This window comes from Pseudorca crassidens, chromosome 16 (genome assembly GCF_039906515.1).
Source record: "Pseudorca crassidens isolate mPseCra1 chromosome 16, mPseCra1.hap1, whole genome shotgun sequence".
In the NCBI taxonomy this organism is placed as follows: domain Eukaryota; kingdom Metazoa; phylum Chordata; class Mammalia; order Artiodactyla; family Delphinidae; genus Pseudorca; species Pseudorca crassidens.
In genome coordinates, this window is record NC_090311.1 from 38093268 (window position 1) to 38118451 (window position 25184).

Genomic DNA, 25184 nt, shown 5'->3' on the forward strand with positions numbered 1-25184 from the left:
GAGCTGAAGTTTACCTTTGAACTATTTATGGAAAACAGGCTTATGCAATAAATATAATCAAGATTTTTCTTTACCCATAAGTGTGTTTAATACATTACAGTAAGAGCTTTCACAAACATTTTAGTAAAATAGGTGCAGAGCAGGTCTGAGTTTCTGAAACAAGCCAACCCTATTTAAGAACTTTACCAAAATAAAGTATGTATTATTGCTGCCAACAATTACATGTTATGACATTTAAAAAGCTGTGCCCCTCTGTTTGTCGCTTATGTATTTGAAGGTAATAAAACTGTATTACTTTTTAAAACATTCTATAATTTAGATTTCTTACTGATTGAGACTGGTCTTTCCTGCAGTTAATCCAAATGAGGAAATCTACGGAAAAGCTAATGGCTTGGTGGGTAGGGGAGGTTACTTCTGTTACTAAAGATAAGCCATTGAAGAACTACAAGACTTACCTACGAAAGGCTTGTTTCTCAGTTTGTCAAGAGTTCTTTGCGTCATCACTCTTTCCTAGCCCCGTAAAAAAGTATTTTATTTTGTCTAGGTTTTTATCAGACTAAAATGTCCAAGCTCGTCATTGATCCATTTATTTTCGGTAATAATTTCAATAGAATTACAATATAAGCAAAAACAATAGGCACCCTTGGAGTATTAGTGAATTGCTTGTATACATCACTTTAATCATTTGGTGAATATGTATGATGAGTGGCCCAATAATAGCTAATATTGACCAAAGAATTAAATGAATGCTAGGGAGAAGAAAAAAATCAGTGGTTATTCTTTAAATATCTATATAGTTAATTCTTGATAATTTGTGCATTATTGGTAGTGGGATAGACATAAATAATAGAAACCTGTATCATTCAAAATCTCAAAGGCAAAAGCTGCACTGTGTTCTCTCAAACCTTTACACATTGTTGATTGCTCTGGTGCTCATCTAATTTCCTGATTACTTACCCATCAGGAAAGTATATTCAAGATCCATGCTAGACCTAAAAGTCAGGTTAATAGGAGGAAGATGAGGAAAAAACAAAGATGAACTTGCTGTTCTCAAATCACTAAGATTTGTTTCTTCTTGCAGGGAAGATGGATTGGAAAGGAATCTTGTGGCCTGATATAAATGCTGATAGATTTGTAAGTCCACCGTTATCTGAATGAATGATTTACATATGCCCTTCACACTGCCCTGCACTCCCTCAGCACCACTTACATCTTTATCTACTTACACATTCCCTGCTCTACTTTGTCCAGGTGCCAGCAAGTAAGGATCTGGGGAGAAAGAGGAAGCGGTAACAAGTGGCACCTTTGAGCTGGCTGTCACACCAGTTTTGTTTGGAGTGAGGACAGGAACAAAACCTTGCATGAAGCCTTCAGGACAGAAGAGAGGCAGGGACTGAAGGAGGGAAAAAGCCCCAAAGCTGCAGGCCTGTCTGAAGGCCACTGAAAGTGTGGGTGGAAACAGGTATCCTTTCTGCATACACCAGTAGCAACTGCTGAGGTGAGTGGAGGTGTGGAAGAAGCACAACTGCTTCTAACCCTGCTGGTGAAACTCTATGGAGGCACTTTGAAGAAAAGGGAACAATAAGTTAGGAAAAATTTTTAAAGTTTGTCAGATCCCAGTGCACTGAAATCCTGGGGTGAGGTCCCTGAGGAACTGTAGTGCTTGGCTGAAACCACGTGTCATTCACATGGAGAGCACAGTTTAAAAGATGACAGGAACAAGGGTAAACAGCCTCTTGATTATGGTCTGAAAGAGAGCTGCTGTTTCTCTCCAGTTATACAAAGTCACAAGGGCTTCAACCAACAGATGTCAATGCACACTTGATACGAGATGCAGAAAAGACTCAGCCTTCGTTTTGAGAAATTTATTAAAATAAGGACAAGCATCAGTTGTACATAGAAATAATCATTTGCACTAAGTGGTACTCAAGCAGAAGAGCAGTTTTAAATATATTTAAAAAAATCACAAAATACATTGGTTAAGGCACCTACATCTTGTCTCATGTTTTCAATAAATATGCTGTTTTTTAAAAAGGCAGTAGTGAGGACCTCTGATTAAAGAATACAGGCACTGTGCTATTAAAGATAGTCATACTTTGCTGTGGCCACTGTGATTTATTCTCAAAAGAACTTTCATTAGCTTGGTTTAGCATTTAAAAAAACAAAACTGAGTATGAAAAAAATCACAGTTTTCTCTTTCCAGTCTTAAGTCTCTTCCAGAGAGACCTATGTACAATAGGTACTATTTCTTCATATATTCCTTAGTAACAAGGAATTATGCAGAAGGTGCAAGAGTGCCTCCCAGAAGGTAAAGCCATCAGAGGTTGAATGTTTCAGAACAGCATGAGTCTTTGGGAAAGTATTTTTTTCAACTGCAATAAAATCAGCTGCATTTAGAAAACTCCGGACTTTACAGCATCCAAGAAGTGCCCTCTGTTCAAGGAGTTTTGTTAAGCAGTTGAGGGAAACCAGGTCCAGCTCCTGTGTTGTACAGGGTAGACAAAGCAGCAGCCTGGGAGTCAAGTGGCCTGGGTGCTCGTTCAGTGCCACCAGTACTTCCAAAATGCCAATTTGGCACTTTTGTTACAGTGCTCATTAGTTCATGAAGCCTGTGCTTGTGCATCGTCTTAGTTTGATCACCTGTAAGATGAAAAGTTTGGAGCTTCCTGCGTTTTTGTCCGGTTCCAGCAGCTCGCTAGTCTGATGGTCTGAATTGTTTTTGGTCACAGCTGATGCCGCTGCAGGTAATAGGCGCAGCCTCTCCATAGACACAATGACCACAGCAAAGAGGAGAAAAATTAAATGTCCACAACATTGCCAGATTGTTTGAGGCCTGGGTGCAAATCTTTTCATCAAAGCCCTGTATGCTATTTAATTAAAAGACACCGTTTAACTGGAGTTACATTATTCACAGAAAACTATTAAGACTTCTTTTCTTATTAGATAATATAACTTCCGTGGCAGAACTAGGTTGCATAGATCTCTGAGATTAACTTCACATTTTCACACATTTGGTTTCTCCAGTCAGGTCATAGTTCAGCAACTAAGATACTGGGCAGTAAGGCTGGATACGGGCACGAGGGAAATACTAGCAAGAATCTTGACATGAGCCACTCCTCATTTGGGGTGAGATTTTCTAGGTTTTTTTTTTTTGTCAGCTGTATAGAAGGGGCTGCCCATCTCATTTCCTTTACTACTGGTATATGACATGGGAGAATGCAGGTTGGCAAGACTTAAGCTGGGAGACATGCTTTACTTTTTGGCAAGTAAACTAGACACATGGTCAAAGCTTTACGAAATCTGGGACCTACTGCTCAGATGCAGTAGAAAATACAACTAATTTCATTCTGAAATAATAATATTGCTTTTACCTGCTAAGGTTTGGTCTTCAGTTTTACTTTATATATATATATATACACACACACGTGTGTGTGTTTATATGTGTTGACTTTAAATTATAGAGAACATTTTTACCTCATTATAAAACATTAACTTTAAAGTCAATCATTGAGAAGCAGTTGGATACAAAGCATCTAATCACAAAAATAGAAAAAGAAATCACAGAGCACTTCAGAAAGAAACTCTGGTGCTGAAGGGCATTTAGTTGTTCTTCTCCAGGGACCTGTAATAATCTGTCAGGACTTTCCATGCTTTGGGGGCCATGAAGCCATCTGGGGGATTCTCTCCTTCCCGGGCCAGCTTCCTCATACGAGTTCCTGAGATGAAGTCAAACTCATTGTGCCTGTCAGAGGGTAGCAACAAAGAACTCAGCATAGGTAAATAACATCTACCTTGAAGATCCCAGGAGTAGGATGGGTTCTGAGACCACATTTTTTCTTTCTGTAAAATGCTGCATCTTCTAAAATAAGCAATTCACTAAATCTTCAGTAAAGGAACTGGCAGAAGAAAGGGAAATCATGGCAGCTACCCATTCAATACTGTGTACCTACTCAGTTCATGGGAGGCATCTTCTATTAGCTCTGCCTACTTATGTGAGCTCTGAGCGTGGTGCGTGCTCTATAAATAAATGCTCATTGAAATCTTTTTCTGTGTTTACTTCCTTTCACATAATGTGCCAGGCACTCAGTGCATGCTCAAGGAATGTATGTTAAAAAAGAAATATTTATGGACCATCTACTGTATGCAAGGAGCTGTGCTACAACTTTAGGGGGCACGAAATGTGCAAGACCAGGTCTTAGCTTTCAAGGGACTCTCATTCCAATTAGGAGCATGTGGAGATGTACTGGGGAGCTCTCCAAAATTTTGCCTCATCATTCCAGCTGTACAGATGTTGATATAAAGAATTTTCCTCTGGGGCTTCCCTGGTGGCGCAGTGGTTGAGAGTCCGCCTGCCGATGCAGGGGACGTGGGTTCGTGCCCCAGTCTGGGAAGATCCCACATGCCGCGGAGCGGCTGGGCCCATGAGCCATGGCCGCTGAGCCTACACGTCCGGAGCCTGTGCTCGGCAACGGGAGAGGCCACAACAGTGAGAGGCCCGCGTAACGCAAAAAAATTAAAAAATAAAAAATAAGAATTTTCCTCTGAAAACCTACCTTGCTGGATCATAGAAGTCCATGGCTTTTTTGGCTTTGTTGTAGGCAGCCACTCGGAATGGAATGATTTCCACAGAGGTGAGGCCAGGGGCCATGGTCAAGACCTTGGCCCCATGAGTAGGTTCATACAGGTCTTTCTTGGTCTCAGGGTGGGGCATTCCTGCAGGGTCCCGGCCCACAATGTAGAAATTGGCCCCTGCAACCATCCGGGACCTGCAGTGCCATTGGACCTAGGAAACATCACATAAAGGACATGCTGGTCATCACTGGCCAATCCTGTGGGGTCCCTGTTTATGGAGACACCCCTTTATTCTGCTTTAAAAGTAATTCAGCGATGTGGGTCAACTAATAATTGCAAGGAAGTCAGTGAGGTGTCCAAGACTCCTGCTCTTGTCATCTTTTTGGTTATATTGGGTAGGATATAGGAGCTTTAAAGATAAGAATCCTCCCTCTTAGACCATGAATTTATATTTCCTAATCTCTCCAGACTAACAGACCAGTGACACTCAGATCTTACTGTTCCACAGAACTATGTGGATTTTACTTTCCAGTTCCTCCCTATTCAAAATAAATCACAGTTTAAGGGAAATTACAAACTCCAATATCTCTTTACCATCTGACTGTCAGTAATGAGCAAATTAACCTTCATACGCAGACATTGATTACATTTCGACACAGCATTGGGATTTCAAAATAAGTTGCCCTCTTTAGAGCTCAGATAGAAATATAAAGGATGGGGAAGAGAGCCAGGGGCCTGGAACTTTGATCTGGTTGAAGAGAATTAATTCATTAAACTCAGTTTGGAGCATTCCAAAGGGTTGAGACCTTTTCAATTCATCATAGTTCCTGTAAACTTGTTGAAATCCACTACACTGTGGGTGCAGTGGGACAAAGAAAGTCTCTGTTTGATAGGCTCAGTGTGTTATGATGAAAGGGAGACATTAAGGTTTTAAAGACATCTTCTCCCTTCTAATATAGCTCACCGAGCATGGTGAATCACTTAAGAGTAACTGGAACAGCTGAAATACTGGGCTAGATACATCTTGCCCTGTAACCCAGGTAAGCTGTGTTAAACACCTCGTTCACATACCAACTTCCACAGTCTCAAAGGCAGTGTATGACAGGTTTGATTTGGTGTTTCTAGCATTTTCACAAATACTATATGGAAACATAATTAAGTTTGATAAAGTAAAGAGACCAGAAGATTTTAGAATCTGCTCATGAAGAAGAATCCCAGAAACTCACTGGCTCGTCTAAGTAAAATTAGATGCTGAGTCCCATAGCCCAGCCCAGGGAGCTGCTTACCTCTGTGGGGCCAGCATACAACATGGGAGATGGGAAGATGGCCATGATGGTGGATTTGGGATCTAGAACCTCCTCCTCGAGCACAGCTGTGTGCTGCTTCATCCGCCAGACCAGGGGCACATCATCATCCTTGGTCCAGCCCCCCAGGGGGTGCAGCAGGAGGACCGGGTGCTTGTAGCCTCTCTCCAGGAGCCGGCGGCGGGTGTCCTGCATCAGCAGAGCATGGCCGTTGTGGACAGGATTGCGCAACTGGAACGCGAACACTGCGTCTGGGAAAGGAAAGCAGAAACAGCACGGTCAAAGACATGCACTGTCTGCAAGAACAGAAACGAAAAGGTGCAGCTGTGTCTATTGTTCAGTGAACTTGTTACATCCACTTGCTTTTAAGGACTGGCTGGAGAATCCACCTGGACCTTTAGGGGTGTTACTCGAAAGGTACCAACCAGTGCCAGACTGCTTAGACAGGAATAGGACACAAAGGTAGGAAGCCCTAAAGGGAGAGCCTGACTCAGAAATGAACATTTGTTGCCAGGACCTTTCCTACAAACCAAGGCTCAGGCAGGGGCCAGTATTAATCAGTCCTCTTGCACCCTGCTCCAGCCTCATTTCCCTGGGAAGTGAATATTGATAAGGAACGTTTTCTGGGGTCTGTGCAAAAGTTTAACAATTTAAAGATATAAAAATATTTCTCCTTCACTTTAGGGAAGTCTTCAAAACTACTCCAATTAGTGATGAACTCCTGAGAGCCTTAATTTTTCTTGTTATGAAATAATATATATCCATCAGAGAAAACTTAGAAAATACAGAAAAGCCCAAAATAGAATTTAAAAATCATCCATCATCCTATCATTACTTTTTCTCTCTCTTTTTCAAAATATGTAAAGTGAAAATCTTCCCTTCCCCTTGGTCCCGCTTTACCCCTAGAGGTAGCTGCTGCCATCTGCAGTTTGGTGCACATGCTGCCAGAGATTTCTGCTACACACAGAAGTAGGTTTGAGTTTTTAAAGCAATTATTACATTTTATTTTGTTTTCCAGAATTATTCTATACATACCGTTCTGCAGTTTGCTTTTTTTTTTTTTTGCGGTACGCAGGCCTCTCACTGTTGTGGCCTCTCCCGTTGCGGAGCACAGGCTCCAGACGCGCAGGCTCAGCAGCCATGGCTCACGGGCCCAGCCGCTCCGCGGCATGTGGGATCTTCCCGGACCGGGGCACGAACCCGTGTCCCCTGCATCGGCAGGTGGACTCTCAACCACTGCACCACCAGGGAAGCCCCAGTTTGCTTTTTTTACTTAATAGATATATTTTGGGTATCCTTCTGGGTCAGTGCATATTTTTAACTACTGCATAATATTGCAGTAGTTCAACTTTATAAGGTGTTTCCATATCAACAGACATATCAATAGAAGATGATAAAAATTTTCAGCTTTTCAAAACTATAAACATGCTGTTTGCTGATAATCCTTAATTCTGTAAGCAGAGGAGGGTCAGGAGTATCAACAAATGCCGTAGAGCCAGGCTACATACCAGCATTCATTTGTTTACATTTCTGTTTGAGCTCCAGAGGTGTCAGGCGGTATTGGTCCAACCCATCATTCCACCGTATTCTCTCCAGCACCTGAAGGTCACCACCAACCAGCCAATCCCCACTTTCCATCACCATCTAGAAAGACCGTTATTAAAGTTGTTAGTGATTAATACTGTTTTCCATTTTATCTAAAATTTTTTCTTCTTCTGAACCAATCTTGGCTTACTTGAAGAACGGCCTTCAGTTCTTCAACATTTCAAGCACAGTATTTATCAAACTTGTTGGTCTCTCAAATCCTTTATTACTCTTAAAAATTATTGAGGACCTGCAAAGAGCTTTTGTTTATATTGGTTATATCTATAATTTTCTGTATTAGAAATTAAAACTTAATTCCCTTAAAAATATTTATTGACTTAAAGCTAACAATAAGTCTATTAAATATTAACATAAACATTTTGTTTTTTACTGAAAAATATTTTCCTAAAACATAAGAGAAAAATGGCATTGTTTTACATGTTTGCAAATCTCTTCATTATCTGACTTAATAGAAGGCAGCTGGATTCTCGTATCTACTTTTGCATTTATTCTGTGGCAATATGTTATTTTGGCTGAAATATGTAAAGAAAATTCAACTACAGATAGGTAGTTGGAAAAGGGAAGAGTATCTGAATAGCCTTTTTCTATCGTGTGGATATTCTTCTTTGATATAGAATATTAAATAACCTAATTTAAAAATCAGCAACTTTAACAGACATTTTTCCAAATAGGATGTACAAATGGCCAACCCAACAGGGATATGAAAAGATGTTCAACATCACTCATCACTGGAGAAATGCAACCTCACACCCATTAGGATGGCTACTATCAAAAACAGAAAATAACAAGTGTGGACAAGGATGTGGAGAACCCCCTTGTGTACTGTTGGTGGGACTGTAAAATGGTGCAACAGTATGGAGTTTTTTCAAAAAATTAAAAATACAATTACCACATGATGCAGTAATCCAATTTCTGGGTATACATCCAAAAGAATTAAAAGCAACGTCTCACAGAGATTTGCACAACCATATTCATAGCAGCACCATTCACAATAGCTAAAAGGTGGAAGCAACCCAAATATCTATTGAAAGATGAATGGATGAACAATGAATGTGAATGGTATACATACAATGGAATATTATTCAGCCTTCACAACAAAGGAAATCCAGCCAGAGACTACAAGGGGGATGAAACTTGAAGACATTATGCTAAGTGAAAAAGCCATTCACAAAAAGATAAATACTGTATTTTTCCACTTACATGGGTATCTAAAGTAGTCAACTTCATAGAAAAAAGAATGGTTGATACCAGGGTCTGGGGAAGGGAAAGAGTTGTTGTTTAATAGGTATGGAGTTTCAGATTTTCAAGATGAAAAAGTTTTGAAGATCTGTTTCACAACAATGTAAATATACTTAACACTACTGGATAGTGCACTTAAAAATGGATAAGATGGTAAATTTTATGTTACATGTTTTTTACCTAAATAAGTAAATAGATAGATGGTAGATAGATAGATGATAGATGACAAGACTCATTTTTCACTGAGGTCACTATAAATACTCTACTTTTCGATATCCAGTCTCAGTTGAAAAAGTGACTTCAGGGAAGGGTGGGTAAGGAACAGAACATGGAGACTTTTAGAAAGAACCATCTATACATTGTCCCACACTTTAGATGGCCCAACTCTGGCGTCTTCAATTGTGCCCCTTCTGTCAGGGCAAGGAAACCCTGGTGGGCAGGCCCACCTGAAGTCTGCATTTACTCTCCACCATAAGATATGTACCTGGGACATTCAGCCTGGGGTGCCCACAGGCAGACCCAGAGGGCCTCCACAGCATGGGGCAAGGCCAAGCATAGAAAGAGAAGGAAGGGTTGGCTGCAGGCCAAGAGCCAGCTGTCCACACACTACCATGTTCTGGTACAGAACCGAGAAGCCTAAATTTGAACCTGGCCTTCCAGATTGTGATCAAGGCATATTGCCAAAGTAGAAAGATAAAACATATTTAAGTTTATTAGTTAGATAAGTAACTTTTAAATATGGTATTGGGCTTCAGCTCATATTGTTACCCTGGGTTGCACAAATATTAGGTGTGAACCTGGTGTGAAGAATGGTCAAAGTAATGAAAAAGAAAAGCCTGACAGTGTTTGATGAAAGGAGAGGGTTGGCACTTTCCTTGACAAGGATGGATGGAAGAGGCCCCAGGCCTGACAACACACATATGGGTAATGCATTGCCACATTGTCACATTGTGACGTCTAACCATGGTTTTTATGTTGTACATCTGAAACTTATACATTGTTATGTGTTCATGTTATCTCAACCTGAGCAAAGAAAAACATGACAACCCTTTGTGTTTTCTATAAACTTAAATATGTTCCGTATGATGCTGCAGTGCCACAAGTCACGACTGAGAGCAGGTGTCTCTCCTCAGTCATTGAGACGAACATTACAGAACGTCTTACTTCTCAGTCAATCATAGTTGTGCAGTCATTCCCCTGATCAAATTCCATAACTGCCTTTTGCAGTGTCCAAGGAGTGTGGCCAGCCTGTAATGGCAGCAGAAAAGAGGGAGGCAAGAAAAGGGGAGAGAAAGCTGATTGATTTATGACACCAATACAGAAGACATCAAGGTGGTGATGGTATACCCCTGGTTCAATTTCCTGTCATGGCCAGATGTTGGAGTTTACAATGACCTGCATTCCAGAGGTTTTCAGGGAATGGGAGGTTGGGCTAGAGCCAGGGTTCTCAACAGAGGGCGATTTTGCCTCTCCTGGCGACACCTGACAATATCTGAAGACAACTGTGACCATCACAACTGGAGTGGGGAAGGGTGTGTTATTGGCATCTAGTGATTAGAGGCCAGGAATGCTTCTCAGTATCCTACATTGCACAGGACAGCCCCCGAAACAAAGGAAACCCTGGGTAGAGAAAGGGTGATTTGCAAGGGATTTGCTTGCTTTTTCATGGACCCCCTTATAAACTCTGTGCTCAGGAGAATCACTTAACAAGAATATTGTCAAATACCCATACCTAGACATTTACTTTCTCCTCATTGCTTAAACTGCAGATAAAATTTTGAAAGAGTTACCCCAGATCCCTGGGCATGCAGTAACTCATTCTGGGCACAAGGGGTCCACCCTATATTGTTCTATTGGCAAAGGCAATATTGAACCTGTTTCATTCACCATCCAGCCTAAAAATACATCTGGAAAACAATGCTGAAACTATGCTTTTGGCATTTCTGGGATCAGGAGGGACAGAGAGCCTCTCTATCCCCAAGGTGGCTCAACTGTCCCCAGAACTGTGGTCCAGCTATCAGGAAGGGAGGTCCAGGGGCTCTAATTTCCAAGGGCTTTGTGGCCCATAAGTACCCAGTTCCTTCCAAGCCTCCTGCCAAAGGCAGGTGTGGGACCACGGCTAGAGTTTGCAGAACTGGACACACGTGTGAGGAACAGGCTTTAAGGGAGTCTAGTGAAGCAGTGAAAGAGGAACGGGGCTTGGAATCACAGACAACAGGAATGCAAAAAGGAGAGAGGATGAGCTCAAACACTAGGATGAAGACTAAGAAACCTATGGTGAACAGGCTGAAAGAGGGCAAGGAAAGGAACAGTGGAAATAACCTAGAGAGGAAGAGGGAACGTGTACATCAGGAGAGGAGCTGCTGAGGGTGGGAAGGTGTGACAAAGAAAGTGAGGAGGCAGGAGTGGAAGGAACAGTGTCCTAGGCTGAGGGACCAGCACATGCAAAAGTGTGACAGAGGATGATATAGTGACCAGCTGAGATGCTGGAGGGGAATATCTTGGGCGGTGGTGGTTAGAGGTGGTAAGGTGAAGTCATAGCTTTATGTGAGCTCCCAAATAAAGCTTGAACGGTCCACTCTAGCTGAAGAATTGGAGAGGGGCTTCGAGGGGAGTAGGGCAAGAGACAGGGAAGAAATTAAGTGCCCTGGCCCAAGTTGCAACAGAAGTGAACACCTTCAAGCAATACCTAGAAGGCAGAACTGTTAGGACTTGGTGATTGAATGGACAAGGAAGAAGAAAGAAGGAAGAATGACGTCCAGTGTGGTATATATGTACAATGGAATATTAGTCATAAGAATGAAATAATGCCATTTGCAGCAACATGGATGGACCTAGAGATTACCCTACTAAGTGAAGTAAGAGAGAGACAAGTATCATATGATATCACTTACATGTGGAATCTTTAAAAAAATGATACAAATGAACTTATTCACAAAACAGAAAGACTCACAGACTTAGAAAACAACCTTATGGTTACCAAAGGGCAAAGGTGGCAAGGGGAGGGGTAATTTAGGAGATTGGGATTAACACATACACACTGCTATATATCAAATAGATAATCAACAAGGACCTACTGTATAGCACAGGGAACTCTACTCAATACTCTGTAATAACCTATATGGGAAAATAATATGAAAAAGAATAGATACATGTATATGTATAACTGAATCACTTTGCTGTACACCTGAAACTAACACAACATTGTACATCGACTATACTCCAATATAAAATAAACATTTTTTTAAAAAAGAAATAATGCCATTTGCAGCAACACGGATGGACCCAGAGATTATCATACTAAGTGAAGTAAGTCAGAGAAAGACAAAGATGATATCACTCATTTGTGGAATCTAAAAAATAATACAAATGAACTTATTTACAAAACAGAAACAGACTCACAGACATAGAAAACGAACTTATGGTTACCAAAGGGGAAGTGGGGGGGAGGGATAAATTAGGAGTATGGGATTAACAGAAACACACTACTATATATAAAATAGATAAACAACAAGGATTTACTGTATGGCACAGGGAGCTATATTCAACATCTTGTAATAACCTATAATGGAAAAGAATATACACACACGTATAACTGAATCACTTTGCTGTACACCTGAAACTAACACAATATTATAAATCAAGTATACTTAAATTTAAAAAATAATACTTTGAAAGTAACACAGAAAATATATTTTTTTTTCAGAATGCCAGGAGATGTACACTCAAAACTGAGGAAATTCATTATGGAAAATAAATGTTATTGATCGCATGATAAAAAAAGAAAAGAAAAAAAGAATGACATCTAGGTTTTGGACATGGGCCACTGTTTGGATGGCGGAGCTGTTCACGGAGGTGGGGGACACAGGAGGGGGACAAGGCTGGGGTGAAGTTGCCCATGTTGAGTGCGAGATGCTTGCAGGATCTATCCAGGTGGAGCCACACAAGAAACAGCTGCAGATAATTATCTAATGCCATGGTTCTCAACCTTCACAGTATATTAGAATCACAGGGAGCCTCAAAACTCACAATACCCAGACTGAGCCCAAGCCAGTTAAATCAAAGACTCTGAGGGAGAGATCCGCTCATGGGTAATTTTTTTTTTTTTTTTTTTTTTTTTTTTTTTTTGCGGTACGCGGGCCTCTCACTGTTGTGGCCTCTCCCGTTGTGGAGCACAGGCTCCAGACGCGCGGGCTCAGCGGCCATGGCTCACGGCCCCAGCAGCTCCGCGGCATGTGGGATCTTCCCGGATCGGGGCACGAACCCGTGTGCCCTGCATCGGCAGGCGGGCTCTCAACGACTGCGCCACCAGGGAAGCCCCGGTCGTGGGTAATTTTTAAAGCTCCCCAGGTGATTCTGTTGCTCTAACTAACGATGTGGTCTTCATTGAAGGGCTAAAGGATATAGAAACTCTCATTCCTATCCTTCATTGGGAAGTCATACTCTGTTCTCTTGGTTTCTACATCTGTAAAGTGGGAGTAATGATTCTTAGGTGCTTCACAGGAACATTGTGAGAAATAATTACCATTTGAAAAAGATTTGAGATCCATGGATGAAAGGCAACAGGGCTCCACTAAGCATTATTTTTACAAGTTTCACCGGCTCCTCTCCTCATGCTCGCATCTGTGACACGTCACGTGGTTCCATATTAGTGAAAGAGAGGGTTGGGAGGATTTGAATGGAAGGTCAGGGTAACTGCAGTGAGGGGCTATGCAACAGAGGTAGACCATTTCCTCGGTGACTCTGACCATTTTCCATGCAAATATAACTCCCAGTGCCACATGGAAACACAAGAAGGCCCATAATTACTTTTGGAAGGAATTACTGTTGGAAGGTTTGGGGTTCTAAAACCAAAAACAACATGTTTTAAGTTTTACTGTGAATTTCAAGGTGCTAAAAAATGTCCAGTGAAGACAGCTCCTTTCCCATAAACACACCTTCAGTGCTCCAAGTGTAGCTTAGTGTAGCTTATACAGGGTGAGTGGTTTTCTCTTTGGTTATCCATGGCCCATTTCTCACCATTAGCTCACTAGGAATGTTTACAGAGTCCTTCTAATGACCTAATGCTACAGAGTCCCTGACTATATTTTCAAGGCCACAAATCACACCCCCACTCTCCCTGCCATCGAAAACATTCTGACCTCCAACTGCCAGCACGTGATGCAAGACAAGATAAACATAATTGCTTACGAGCTTCCTTAGTTGTTTTTTTTCTTTTAGTGCTAACCATGTATATGTGGATGTTAGGCCCAAAGAGTGGAAATATCTGAGCTGGCATGAAGAAAGGCCACTATTCTTTAGGTCACTGAGTGCAGATAAGAGCCCAAACCTAAAGGATGATCAGAAAAAGAATGAGACAAAGATATAATTAAGGCTCAGAACACAATTCCTCAAATAGCTATTGTCCAATAATTTCAAGGCCTGTCTCCCAGCCTCTTGGAGAGAAAATGTTCAGATGGCTCTGAGCTTATCTGCAGGGTGGCTAGTTGTGTCCAATAAATGAGGAGCTGCTTTGCTCCCCCACTGACCTCTTGTGTTCCACCAGGGGCCTTGCAAAAGCCCTCCCTACTTTGCAACATTTCACAACTGAAAAAAACAAAACCAAACCAAAGGGAAGTTTGTCTGACAGATTTGAACCGTTTTATTCAAACATCCATTGTGTACAGTCTCAGAGCTGGAAGAGATCTCAGAGTTACTGAGTCTGGCCCCCTCCTTTTATAAATGAAGAAACCGAGGACAAGAGAGAGGACGTGCCTTGTCCAAGCACAAGGCTTTTTAGAGTCTCCTGGGTCTCAGATGGTTCTCTATTACCTTTGAACTTTCTGAAAGTTAGTTACTCCAGCTAGGGAATCACTAGTACATGTCTTTTTAAATTTCAACCCTAATGCTCTAATCTCAGATAAGGGATAGCTTTTGCATTCAATTTCACATATTTTTCTCTATGGGAAATGAACCACACCCAACAATTCCACTCCCTGCAATCCCACCCCATCACCAACAACAATTAGAAGCTGTGAAGGAGGCTGAGGAATTTTAGTCTACTTTGCTGTTAGGCAGATTGACTCCAAAATAATCCTAATCAGATGAACACATTTTTCAATCTGATGAAAATGTGGTATTTTCCCTCCGGAAACTCTGCTGCTATCTGTGCTTTTTGTTTATTGAAACAATGTCACCCACCACCCCCCTCCGCACAACAGCCACAGAGCATGAACTTCCAGTCTCTTTCCAGAGGTTAGCTGGATCCATTCTGTAGGAAGAAATTGACTTCCCTTGTGAATTTCAAGATGGACAGGGCTGCAAGCTCTGGCTGTGGTTTTGTGCATAGCATAGCTATGATTCTGGTTCTCCCCTCATGATGTTAGACTAAATTATCTCCCCAGTCCAGTTGTTTCCCATTTAGCTGAGGGAGTCACAGCCATCACAGGATCTGAGGACTCAAGAGACCGTTTAGACCAGCCCTCCAACAAAAAGTCATTTCTTTGCCCTATCTAAAAACATCTCCCCAGGCAAAGCTTGCAGGACCTCCCTTAGAAACGCATTCTTCCATCTAACCCCAGTTTTTCTAAGTCCTTCGCGAAGGACTTAAAAAGAATTATTTTTATCCTAAGTTGAAAGAAAGACCTTCCAAACGTTATGCCACTTACTTTGATGTAGGGGTGTTTTGCACAGGTTGTGCCCCACACATGGGAACAACGCTCCTCTTTTCTGTGTTCGTAGAATTCAGGGTCTCGTAAGATAGCCACCTTCCGTCCTCCGTGTGTCAGGACAAACTCGCTGCACCCTTGCAGCCGTGTCTTATCGTCCGCGGAGACGGGCAGCACGACGGGGATGCTCATGTTAATCACTCCGTCTGTGGAAAGTGCCATTTGATGCATGAATGTGGGATACAAGGTGTGGGCTCCTTTAAAGAGGACTCAAACGTGCACAATGTCTCTTCCAGACATTTCCTGCAAAAGGCATTAAGACCTTTTTAAAAAAAAAAAAAGGCATTAAGACCTAACTCTAACATGGTTATGTTGGCTGCACTAGTTTCTCTAGCGTCTGTGATAAATCCTTTGAGAAGAGGCTTCTCAAAGCAAAAGATGGAGCGTTTGTGAAAAATGGGCTGTTTCAAATGGTAGGGGTAGCTTCAGTAACTGATTTCGGGATGGCTCCCGAGGGGGTGGCTCCCTTCGGAGTTCTTTTTAAAATTTGATCCTGACCTCAACACACTAGGAAGCTTAAAGTCTTTAAAAATCCAACTAGATAAAATAAAGGTTGGCAATGCCCTGCATATCTGCGAATTCCACACCGGCAAATTCAACCACCTCGTGGATAGCAAACCTTATACAGGATCCGCCTTTGGTTGAATCGTGGATGAGGAACCCGCAGATGCAGAGGTTGGACTGTGGGGCTGGAGCGTCCACAGATTTCGGCATCTGCATTGGGTCCTGGAACCAACCCCCCTCAGATTGGGAGGGATGACTATGATTTCTTAGTGAAGCCAGATAATGTAAAAGAAATCACACAGCTGTTTCTCCCCTTTTTTAATGGTGCCCTAACATTCTAGCAAATATGTCAGGCTTTCAGTTGTACTTACAGTGAGAAAATGGGGGCACAGAATTAAGTGTATAACATTAAAGAATATCAGGGAGATTTGGGGGGAGTTGCCAAGTTCAAGACTCAGAAGGGAATGAAAGGAAAGTGAGTAAAAACAACATTCAATTTGTTACCCAATTTAAGCTCGTACTGCTTGCCGCTCCACCGGCCAATAAATGGAGAAATGAGTTGCCGGGAGAAGGAATAGCAACTTTATTTGGAAAGCCAGCAGACCGGGGAGCTGGTAGATTCGTGTCCCAAAGAACCACCTTCCCTGAAGTCAGGCTTCTTTTATACTAAAAGGGGAGGGGATAAAGTCAAACATTTTCTGGTTCCAGTCAGACTCTGAGGGGATGTTAATTTCTTCCTCCCTGAGGTCATTCACAGGTGGGCTTAGTCAGGATGTTTTCTGTGAGCTAAACAAAGGTCTTTTAGCTTAAACTTCATCACATGAGAGGCAGGGTTCCCAGAGATGGGCCATTATGTATAATTTAAGCTTATAGGCAACATCCCTTTAGGGATTAACTTGTAAAAGCAATAGAATAAAAAGGTTAAAGTAAAAGGAACAGATCCAATGTGGAGTAAAATTTGTTCTTCCTTATTACAAACTCAGGATTTCCAAAAGAGGAAGCAAATGCTGTTATTTATGGATTGGAGAAAATGTACCATAGATTAATGAAGTCTTTTAAATCTAACTCAAAATCCAACATTTAGACCACTTCTGATAGAGTTAAAGGTCTGAGATCTGAGTTCTGTTTCTTTGGGGCATCATACTCCCCCATTAGCTATGAAACAAAAGTCTACAGGCATATCACTTTGCACATTTAAAATACTCTCCAAAAGTTACTAGGACATAAAGAATGTCACAGGATATACACAGCAACTTCCAGCAATAAAGAAATCCCATCCGTCATAAAATCCTGCAACCTGCTCTGGGAGCCTCGTAAGCAACAAGGAAGATACTGTACACAGAAGGTATGAGTTTCCTCACTCAAGTAACTCCTTTGTTTCAAAGTTCACAGACAATAAGAGTAGTCCAAGCAAGCCCTGTGCAGAGAGCACTAAACTCAAAGCCAAGCGATCTCCTGTTTACTACCTGTGTCACTCACCTTCTCTGTCCTCAGTTTCTCCACTTGGAAAATGGGATCATAAATAATATGTATATCCCTGGGTTGCTGGGAAGAGGCTTTCTGTGGATAGCATGACCACACTGCTTACAAAGAGTGCCTTGAGTGCCTTGACCAAAATAAAGTCAAACAAGATGCAAAGCAAAAGGTGGGTTGGGTGCTGGTGGAAACCCAGCTCTGCCTGCAACGTGCTTGCGGTGCTGCCTTCCATCAATTACTCTGGGTTGAAATCCAAAGAATACTCCACTTGCTCGTTGCCATCGCCTCCTTTGGTCCACTAGGTTCCAGCCCAGCGTAGCCTCTGATCCACCTTCATCTTGGCCTTGAGTGAAAATCCCAACTAAGGAAACAGCACTACCTGACAGGCTGTCAAGAGACTAATCTGTGGGATGTTGTGGAAGGGAGTTCTACCAAATAACAGTGCCAGCTGATCTCATACACCTGTAGCTACAACCCCACACAGGTAAAGCAGATTTACTGGGGTTTCCCTATCATCTTAATCAACTTTTCTAATACATAAAATTATCCTACAATTTAACTCTGTGCTGAAATAGCCTCCATAGCTTTAAACATTGACTCGGGCTTTCGGCCTTTTTCCATCATGTGCTTCAGCTCTGGTGGGAACCACCCTGATTATTTTACTGCAGTATAACTCATTTTGGAAAAGAGTATCGTAGTTTTTTAGCCACAGTTAGTCCAACACTTAACTTCATGTTTAATTGAATAATCTTGCTTTTGCTTTAAATAATTTTCAAACCTGTTGTTTTAACCTTGTAGATATGCTTATCATTTGTTTGGGACAATTTCTGGGCAAAAACAAATACTTTATATTGCTTAATTCATCTTTTTCAAGGAAAAACAGCAATGATGAAAACAATACTCAAGATAAATGATATCTTCAGAATTTTACCTTTTTCTTCCGGTACAGTGCAGAAGTTTAGAATTGCAGCGAGTACATATTTATTCCCAGTTTTATAACTATCAATTGTCATAGCTTGAAATTAAATTCATGCATAATTACTCATCACAAACGAAGTACAATCATCCACAATCCAACCAGGTGCATCCACGTTAAATTGTCTCTAAAATTGATTTATCCTTCATCAATTAAAAATGTTTTATAAATGCAATAGAAAAAAATTTCCAGATTTGTGAAACAAAATGGGGACCAACACTCAGTATAAGTAATTAACAGAGAGGATCATAAATTTTTAAAATCTCAGGAACAAAATGTGCAACAGAAATTCAGAAACAAGTTTAATTTGTCAGCCAAATAAAACATTATAAACAACAGCTGCATCTGATCCAGAAATTTCCTGTTACTTGGACTCCTATCAACAGAAGAATGCAGCATTATTCTGTTATAACTGGTTGGATCATGAACTGTTAGCAATTCCAACTGGTTCATTTAGATTTTTTTTTCTAGTTATGTCCTTACCATTTCTAGTTAATATAACATATCTAATTATAATAATTTAACTACTTATAAAGTTAAAGTACATACCAGGAAGGAACATGCCTAGAGAAATACAAACAAAATTAAGAAACACATTGTTTTCAACTTTCCACCAAAATAATAGTAAAGCAACAATGACAAGGAACAAACTACTATGAAGCTTCATACATACAACATACAAAGATACTGAGCTTTTTGTTACTGTTATTTCTAAAAATAGAGCATATGTGACAGCAAAAAGCTGGTGAAACCAGAATTTGTATCGAATAATGTCCAATACAATCCAAAAGCATTTTTAAATAATTATGTTTTTATTTATTTATTTATTTTTTTTTTTTTTGCGGTACACGGGCCTCTCACTGTTGTGGCCTCTCCCATTGTGGAGCACAGGCTCCGGACGCGCAGGCTCAGCGGCCATGGCTCACGGGCCCAGCCGCTCCGCGGCATGTGGGATCTTCCCGGACCGGGGCACGAACCCATGTCCCCTGCATCGGCAGGTGGACTCTCAACCACTGCGCCACCAGGGAAGCCCAATAATTATGTTTTTAAATAATTATAACATATGTCAATAGCCCCTCCAACTTAAGCAAGAAGTTGTCTCTTACAAATATGTGATGTTATAACTACTGTCAGATGATTCCAAACCAGGCTTTGGGAGGTATACAGGCAAACTGCTTTAGAACGTCCTAGAATTCCAGATGTTTACAGGACATGGGAGTATGCCCAGTCCCAGGATAACCTGGATTTGAATCCAGGCTTCGAGGGAGTTATTTAACCTTCCCAATACTTATTTCCTCATATGGACAAAATACCTTCACAGTGGTGTTATCTGGATTAAATGTGATGTCCTATGTCAAGCACCAGGGTCAGAACACATTATGTGCTGAATAAATGCTGGCAGTATATAGAAAAGCTCTCAAGCCCTGACTTGGAAAGTCAGAGCCGCAGAAGACTTGCCATTAAATGATCAGGTCTCACAAGGCTGCTATGTCTTAACCCTACTTGGATGCCACCAGTCAAGAACATAAGGTTCCATTTTTAAATTTAGATGTGACATTTATCATTGGAGGATCTATGACAGCCCCCCCAAGCTATATCCAGTGAGAAATAAAATAATACACTGACATGAAAATAGACCCTTGAGTAATATAGGGAGTAACTCATACTATGTAATCATCAAAAATACTAAAAAATGATTTTTTATTTTGCTTTTGGACTAAGTAGACTGAGCTAATTTTTTTTTTTTTTTTACTATAGGGGGAAATAGTGAACCTTTGAGAAAATTAAAACCAACAAAATACTTTTGGGAGACAGGGTCAGAATAGAAACAATTTTACCTGCAGATTGTAGGTGATCAAGAAATGTGCGATTGTTTAATGGTAGATGAAAATGGCCACATGTCTATGGCTACAAAAATTATTTCAAATTTTCAATGGTGGTGACTCAAACTTTCATAAATTGGTTAAAATTAAATGATATCCATACAAATGATACCTTGCCCAACCTTCTGATACAGAGAGACATCATTTTTGGAATTTAACCGTGTCTGCTCAGTCCAAAAGCCATCGAGCCAAGCTCTGTCATGAGACTGTCATGGTGTGGTAGAGGGCAGTGTTTCAACCAGCTTTCCCTAGACACCCTCAAGGCTGCTGTCCAGGTGGGAGAAAGACTGAGCCCACTTCTTCCAAAGGAGCAGTTCCATTTTTATCTGTTGTATATATTGCCTCAGATTTCTCTGAAATAGTTATGACTTGAAAAAAAAAAAAGTTTGACAACCACTGATGTGGCGGGAAAACCCCTCTGGACTAGAGTTCAGAAGATGAACTGCACTGCCTGTCCCAGCAAGCTCGTATTATCTCCAGCAGCTAGAACAAACCCTGACACCTGAGGACACTCAATAAATATTTATTGGCTAGCTGATGAACATCTTATCTGTGCTACTTCCAAACGGATGTGACTAGAGATAAGCTTCTTGGTCTGTTCAAGACTTTGAAGTCCTTTTAATTTTATGCAGTGAGGGGGTTGTTAATATATGGAACATTTACTATTGGACCAGGTACTGTATTCTTTTAAACATTCAACATCCCATTGAGGTAGGTACTATTATTAACATCCCTATTTTACAGATGAGGAAACTGAGGCCCAGAGAGTTTAAGTAATTTGCCCTGAACCCAGATAGTTTGGCTCCACAGCTCACTCTTATCCACTATGATATTCTGCCTCTACTTAGGTAGAGGTGTGCAGCATATTACATCCCTGGTATGTATTTTTAATAATTGACTTACATAGGAATTAAGGAGGCTTCTTGAGGGTATGGGGAGTTTTGAAACCTAACTACAACTGGGGTTGCTTTACGCCCCATTCCCCAGGCAGAGGCACAAACCTAGAACATGAACATCTTTCTCAGGAAAGAACATCTGATTTGATTTTTCTACCTAGAAGGTTTGGAGCCCTGCTCCGTATTACAAATTCCCTCCCCCACTTATCAGTATTCCCCAAGATCTTGAAATAAATAAGTTCTATTTGATAAGGTCAAGACAGTTCTAGGAAGGAAATGATCAGAGAAGGATCCGGAAGTTTTCTGAATGAGACATCATTCCAACCTTGACAGGAGCAGTTCTCTAAGAGCCGTTCAGCTTCTGCCCAGAAAGCTGCCTTAACACCCCATATTAAAGTTTAGTGGATGAAGCCATCCTAATATATTTCACGTATGAGCATGAATATCAACACTTTATTATCCACCAAGGAAAGCAGCTGCTGCAGTAATGTTTGCTGGAGGATTGGAGGCATCCTGCAAGTCAGCAATGAGTGCTGAGTCCATCCTGGCTTCCCCAGGATGGTCCAAGCAGCTGCCAGTGGTGCTTCTGACTGTCCACTGCCTTATGAATATCACGGCCAGCAAAGGGCAGGTGGAGGTGAAAAAGACTTAACCTTCTCTTGGCTTTGTGTGCAAGTCAAACCTTTATTTTTTGGTTCCTTAGCTTTAGATAATCAATAATCCTTTGAGGATAACCAAAAAAAATCCTAAAAATGGAAGCTTATACATAACTGGACACACCATAAATAATCTAAATATTTTCACAATAGGATTTACGAACCAAGGATTAGCATTTCTTGTTCCTGTGAAAACTTCTGAGAAATATTTTTTTCTTTAATAATAAAGAGTAACAAACAAACGAAAAAACAAAAACCCATACCGTCTAGCAGGGTGCCAAAGTGTATAACCTGCAAGTACTCCTTTTCCCGCATAAAACCTTTGAGGGGAGTGGCCCAGCCTTCACTCAATACTTGGACCCACTGAAGATCCAGCTGCAAAACACAAAAAAGCAGGTGAACATTTCCATAAGCTCCGTTTCCCAGCCATCTGGCCCCAGGGCAGTCCTTTCTTATTCAGTTGACAGGAGAATGAAGGCAGAACCTTTTATGATTTAAGCATTCCCATATGTAATGCTGACCCATGATCTAGGGGGGCTGGAGAAGTTTGAGTCTAGAACTTTCTGTGGGAGAGTGGTGAAAAGATTTCAAACTGGGATGATTTCTTTGAACACTTTAGGCTCTATCTATCCTTACAATGTGCACCTGTGTTGAAGATTCACCGTTCATTCTTTTTTCCACAAAAATTCTGGTTTGGCTACATTTTTTTCACCAAATGTGCTAGTTATTTGACTGAACTGAGCAAACCACTGACACTAAGATAAATGTCCAGGGACTTCCCTGGTGGCACAGAGGTTAAGATCCGCCTGCGAATGCAGGGGACACAAGTTCGCGCCCTGGTCCGGGAAGATCCCACATGCTGCAGAGCAACGAAGCCCATGCGCCACAACTACTGAGCCTGCGCCCTAGAGCCCGCGAGCCACAACTACTGAGCCCGCGTGCCACAACTACTGAAGCCTGTGCGCCTAGAGCCTGTGCTCCGCAACAAGAGAAGCCACCGCAATGAGAAGCTCGCGCACCCCAACGAAGAGTAGCCCCGGCTCACCACAACTAGAGAAAACCCGCGTGCAGCAACAAAGACCCAATGCAGCCAAAAATAAACAATAAATAAATTAATTTTTTTAAAAAAAGACAAATGTCTAAAATTCTTAGCGTGATACTGACAGGCCTACGAGCTCTGGCCCCAGGGGCTCATACAGGGATGTCCACCTGGCACCACTCCCCACCTGGGGGCCTAGTCACCAACAGTGCCAGACAGCGTGCAGTCTGAACACACACGTGGTTTCAAGCCCATCCTCCCCTCTACCTGAAAACCCTGTTCATCATTTAAAACCCAGTTCAAAAAATAAAAATAAAAAAATAACCCCGCCCAAAATAAATAAATAGATATAAATAAAAATAAAACCCAGCTCATGGGCCACTGCTCTGAAATCTTTCCTGTCACCCCTAGGATCAGGAGAATTAATCATTAGATTCTTTGAAGTTCTTCTGTACCTTGCAGACCATTTTGTTATTGGAACTATTATTCCGCACTGTAATTATGATTATGTGTTTCTCACCTGCCTGGAGCATTGGAAAACTCAGAATTTATTGTGTTTATAAATTCGTCACGACTTACTAAAGCCTGGGGTCTTCATGAGCTGAAGGACATTCCCAATGTACTCTGCCTCTTAAAAAAATGTCCAGGGCTTCCCTGGTGGCGCAGTGGTTAAGAGTCCGCCTGCCGATGCAGGGGACATGGGTTCGCGCCCTGGTCCGGGAAGATCCCACATGCCGCGGAGTGGCTAGGCTAGGCCCGTAAGCCATGGCCGCTGAGCCTGCGCATCCGGAACCTGTGCTCCGCAACGGGAGAGGGCGCAACAGTGAGAGGCCCGCGTACCGCAAAAAAAAGAAAGAAAAAAAAATGTCCAAGGTTTTAATGGATACCAAAAGGTTACCAGTGAAGACTTGATCACCTTATATGAACCAACTAACACTAACCAGTAAACAGGCCAAGGTATCTGCAGGGCTGTTTGCTGGGATTGCATCTTAACATCTTCTAGGTTGCAAAATCAATGCAACCACAGCTCCCTCTCCTCAGACTGAACTCTCCCTGATGAGGGAAGAGTGGGATGTGCAGAGTAGGAAAAAGATCAAGGCATTCATGTCACTTTAGATCAGGGTTGCTTCTTGTTTTCTTCAAATTCCTTCTCAATGATCCAAGAAACACCTGTATTCTGGACAAACTATTTTCTCGGCACCTGCCAACAAACAATTACTGCCTAATGCTTGAGCGCCGGCATCACTGAAGGTATAATGACAACCATATAAAACTGTCCTCTGCAAATACAGAAGTTACGTTCCCAGTCTGCCTCTGTACATGGCATTGATCAGCTGCCTGGGGCAACACTTGATGAGAGATTTTCTTGAAGAAGAGGTAAAAAAAAAATTGGCAAAATGAAGTGTTTTTCTTCATAGGCATTGCATTTTCCTTATGTCTACCTTCCTAATTAATTAAGAGTAACTGTAAATGGGTTATAATGACTGGCAGTAAGCCTAAGTCTCCATTAGCCAGTGGGCACCATCTTACCTTGGTAATTGATAACGAAGGGAGCACTTCGGCCTCAGCTCGGACTTGGTCGAGTTTGTTTTCCGGCACAAACAGTTCGTGGATGCCTTTGATTATAGTGTGGGGTACAATGTTCTGAAATGAAGCAGACTTGGTAACAGTTTGGAATGAAAACTATAAAAAGAACACTTCAGTAAACAGATGATCTTTTATGACTGTATAAAACTATTAAAAAAAAAAAAAAAAGACGTTCAGTCCGCCCACCTGCTCCTGTAGAAGTTCCACCACCTGCTGCACACAGTCGCTCACCGAGGACAAGTTGGTTTTAAGCACAAGCTCAGGAGTTTCAGGTTTCTCATAATCGGAATCAATACCCGTAAACCCTGCAAGGCAGAAGGCTGAAAATCACATCTGCACCAACAGAACAATCTTTTTACTCACTAAGACATAACACATGTTGCAATAATGTTTTCAACTGCTGTATTCAGATTAAAACAGAAAAGGTCAAACAGCTATCCTTGCCCTCTAGCCATAGATAAGAACATATACAGCTGTGGTTTCAATACAGAAAGTCCCGATTATCAACAAAATCTGTCTGAGTCCAAGCCCTCTGCAGCTGATTAGAATGGAAAAGGAAAACAGGAGGAAAACTGAAAGATTCCTCCTACACACATACACATATCCATTTTAGTTCTCTAAACTTGATTGCTGTGGCTGGGGTGATAGTTCTTGAAAAATACAAGCCCACCTTTTAACTAGCCCATGGACATTTTGAAGATATTACGGTTTGATAAAAAGTTGTGTGCACTATATGCAAT

At 41.5% G+C, this 25184-nt stretch overlaps 1 protein-coding gene and 1 non-coding gene across 7 annotated transcripts in view; one reads left to right on the forward strand and one right to left on the reverse strand.

Moving 5' to 3' along the window:
* Positions 1-1850: 1850 nt before the first annotated feature.
* PAPSS2 (3'-phosphoadenosine 5'-phosphosulfate synthase 2) overlaps positions 1851-25184 on the reverse strand; it is a 79698-nt gene continuing 56364 nt past the window's right edge. For 3 of the 6 annotated variants that reach the window (XM_067710105.1, XM_067710106.1, XM_067710107.1), the window contains 10 exons: positions 24631-24749; positions 24388-24501; positions 22082-22193; positions 18339-18422; positions 15368-15573; positions 8682-8735; positions 7385-7520; positions 5859-6127; positions 4554-4783; positions 1851-3742 (listed from right to left, as the gene is read on the reverse strand). In XM_067710105.1, the coding sequence (XP_067566206.1) occupies positions 3601-3742; positions 4554-4783; positions 5859-6127; positions 7385-7520; positions 8682-8735; positions 15368-15573; positions 18339-18422; positions 22082-22193; positions 24388-24501; positions 24631-24749 (1466 nt within the window). In that variant the 3' untranslated portion in view covers positions 1851-3600. The remainder of the gene's footprint in view (positions 3743-4553; positions 4784-5858; positions 6128-7384; positions 7521-8681; positions 8736-15367; positions 15574-18338; positions 18423-22081; positions 22194-24387; positions 24502-24630; positions 24750-25184) is intronic. The other 3 variants (XM_067710109.1, XM_067710108.1, XM_067710110.1) reach the window with 3 other exon arrangements.
* Positions 9563-9693, forward strand: LOC137209566 (U6atac minor spliceosomal RNA). Its single transcript, XR_010936108.1, has one exon. It is a non-coding gene; the product is annotated as a U6atac minor spliceosomal RNA (small nuclear RNA).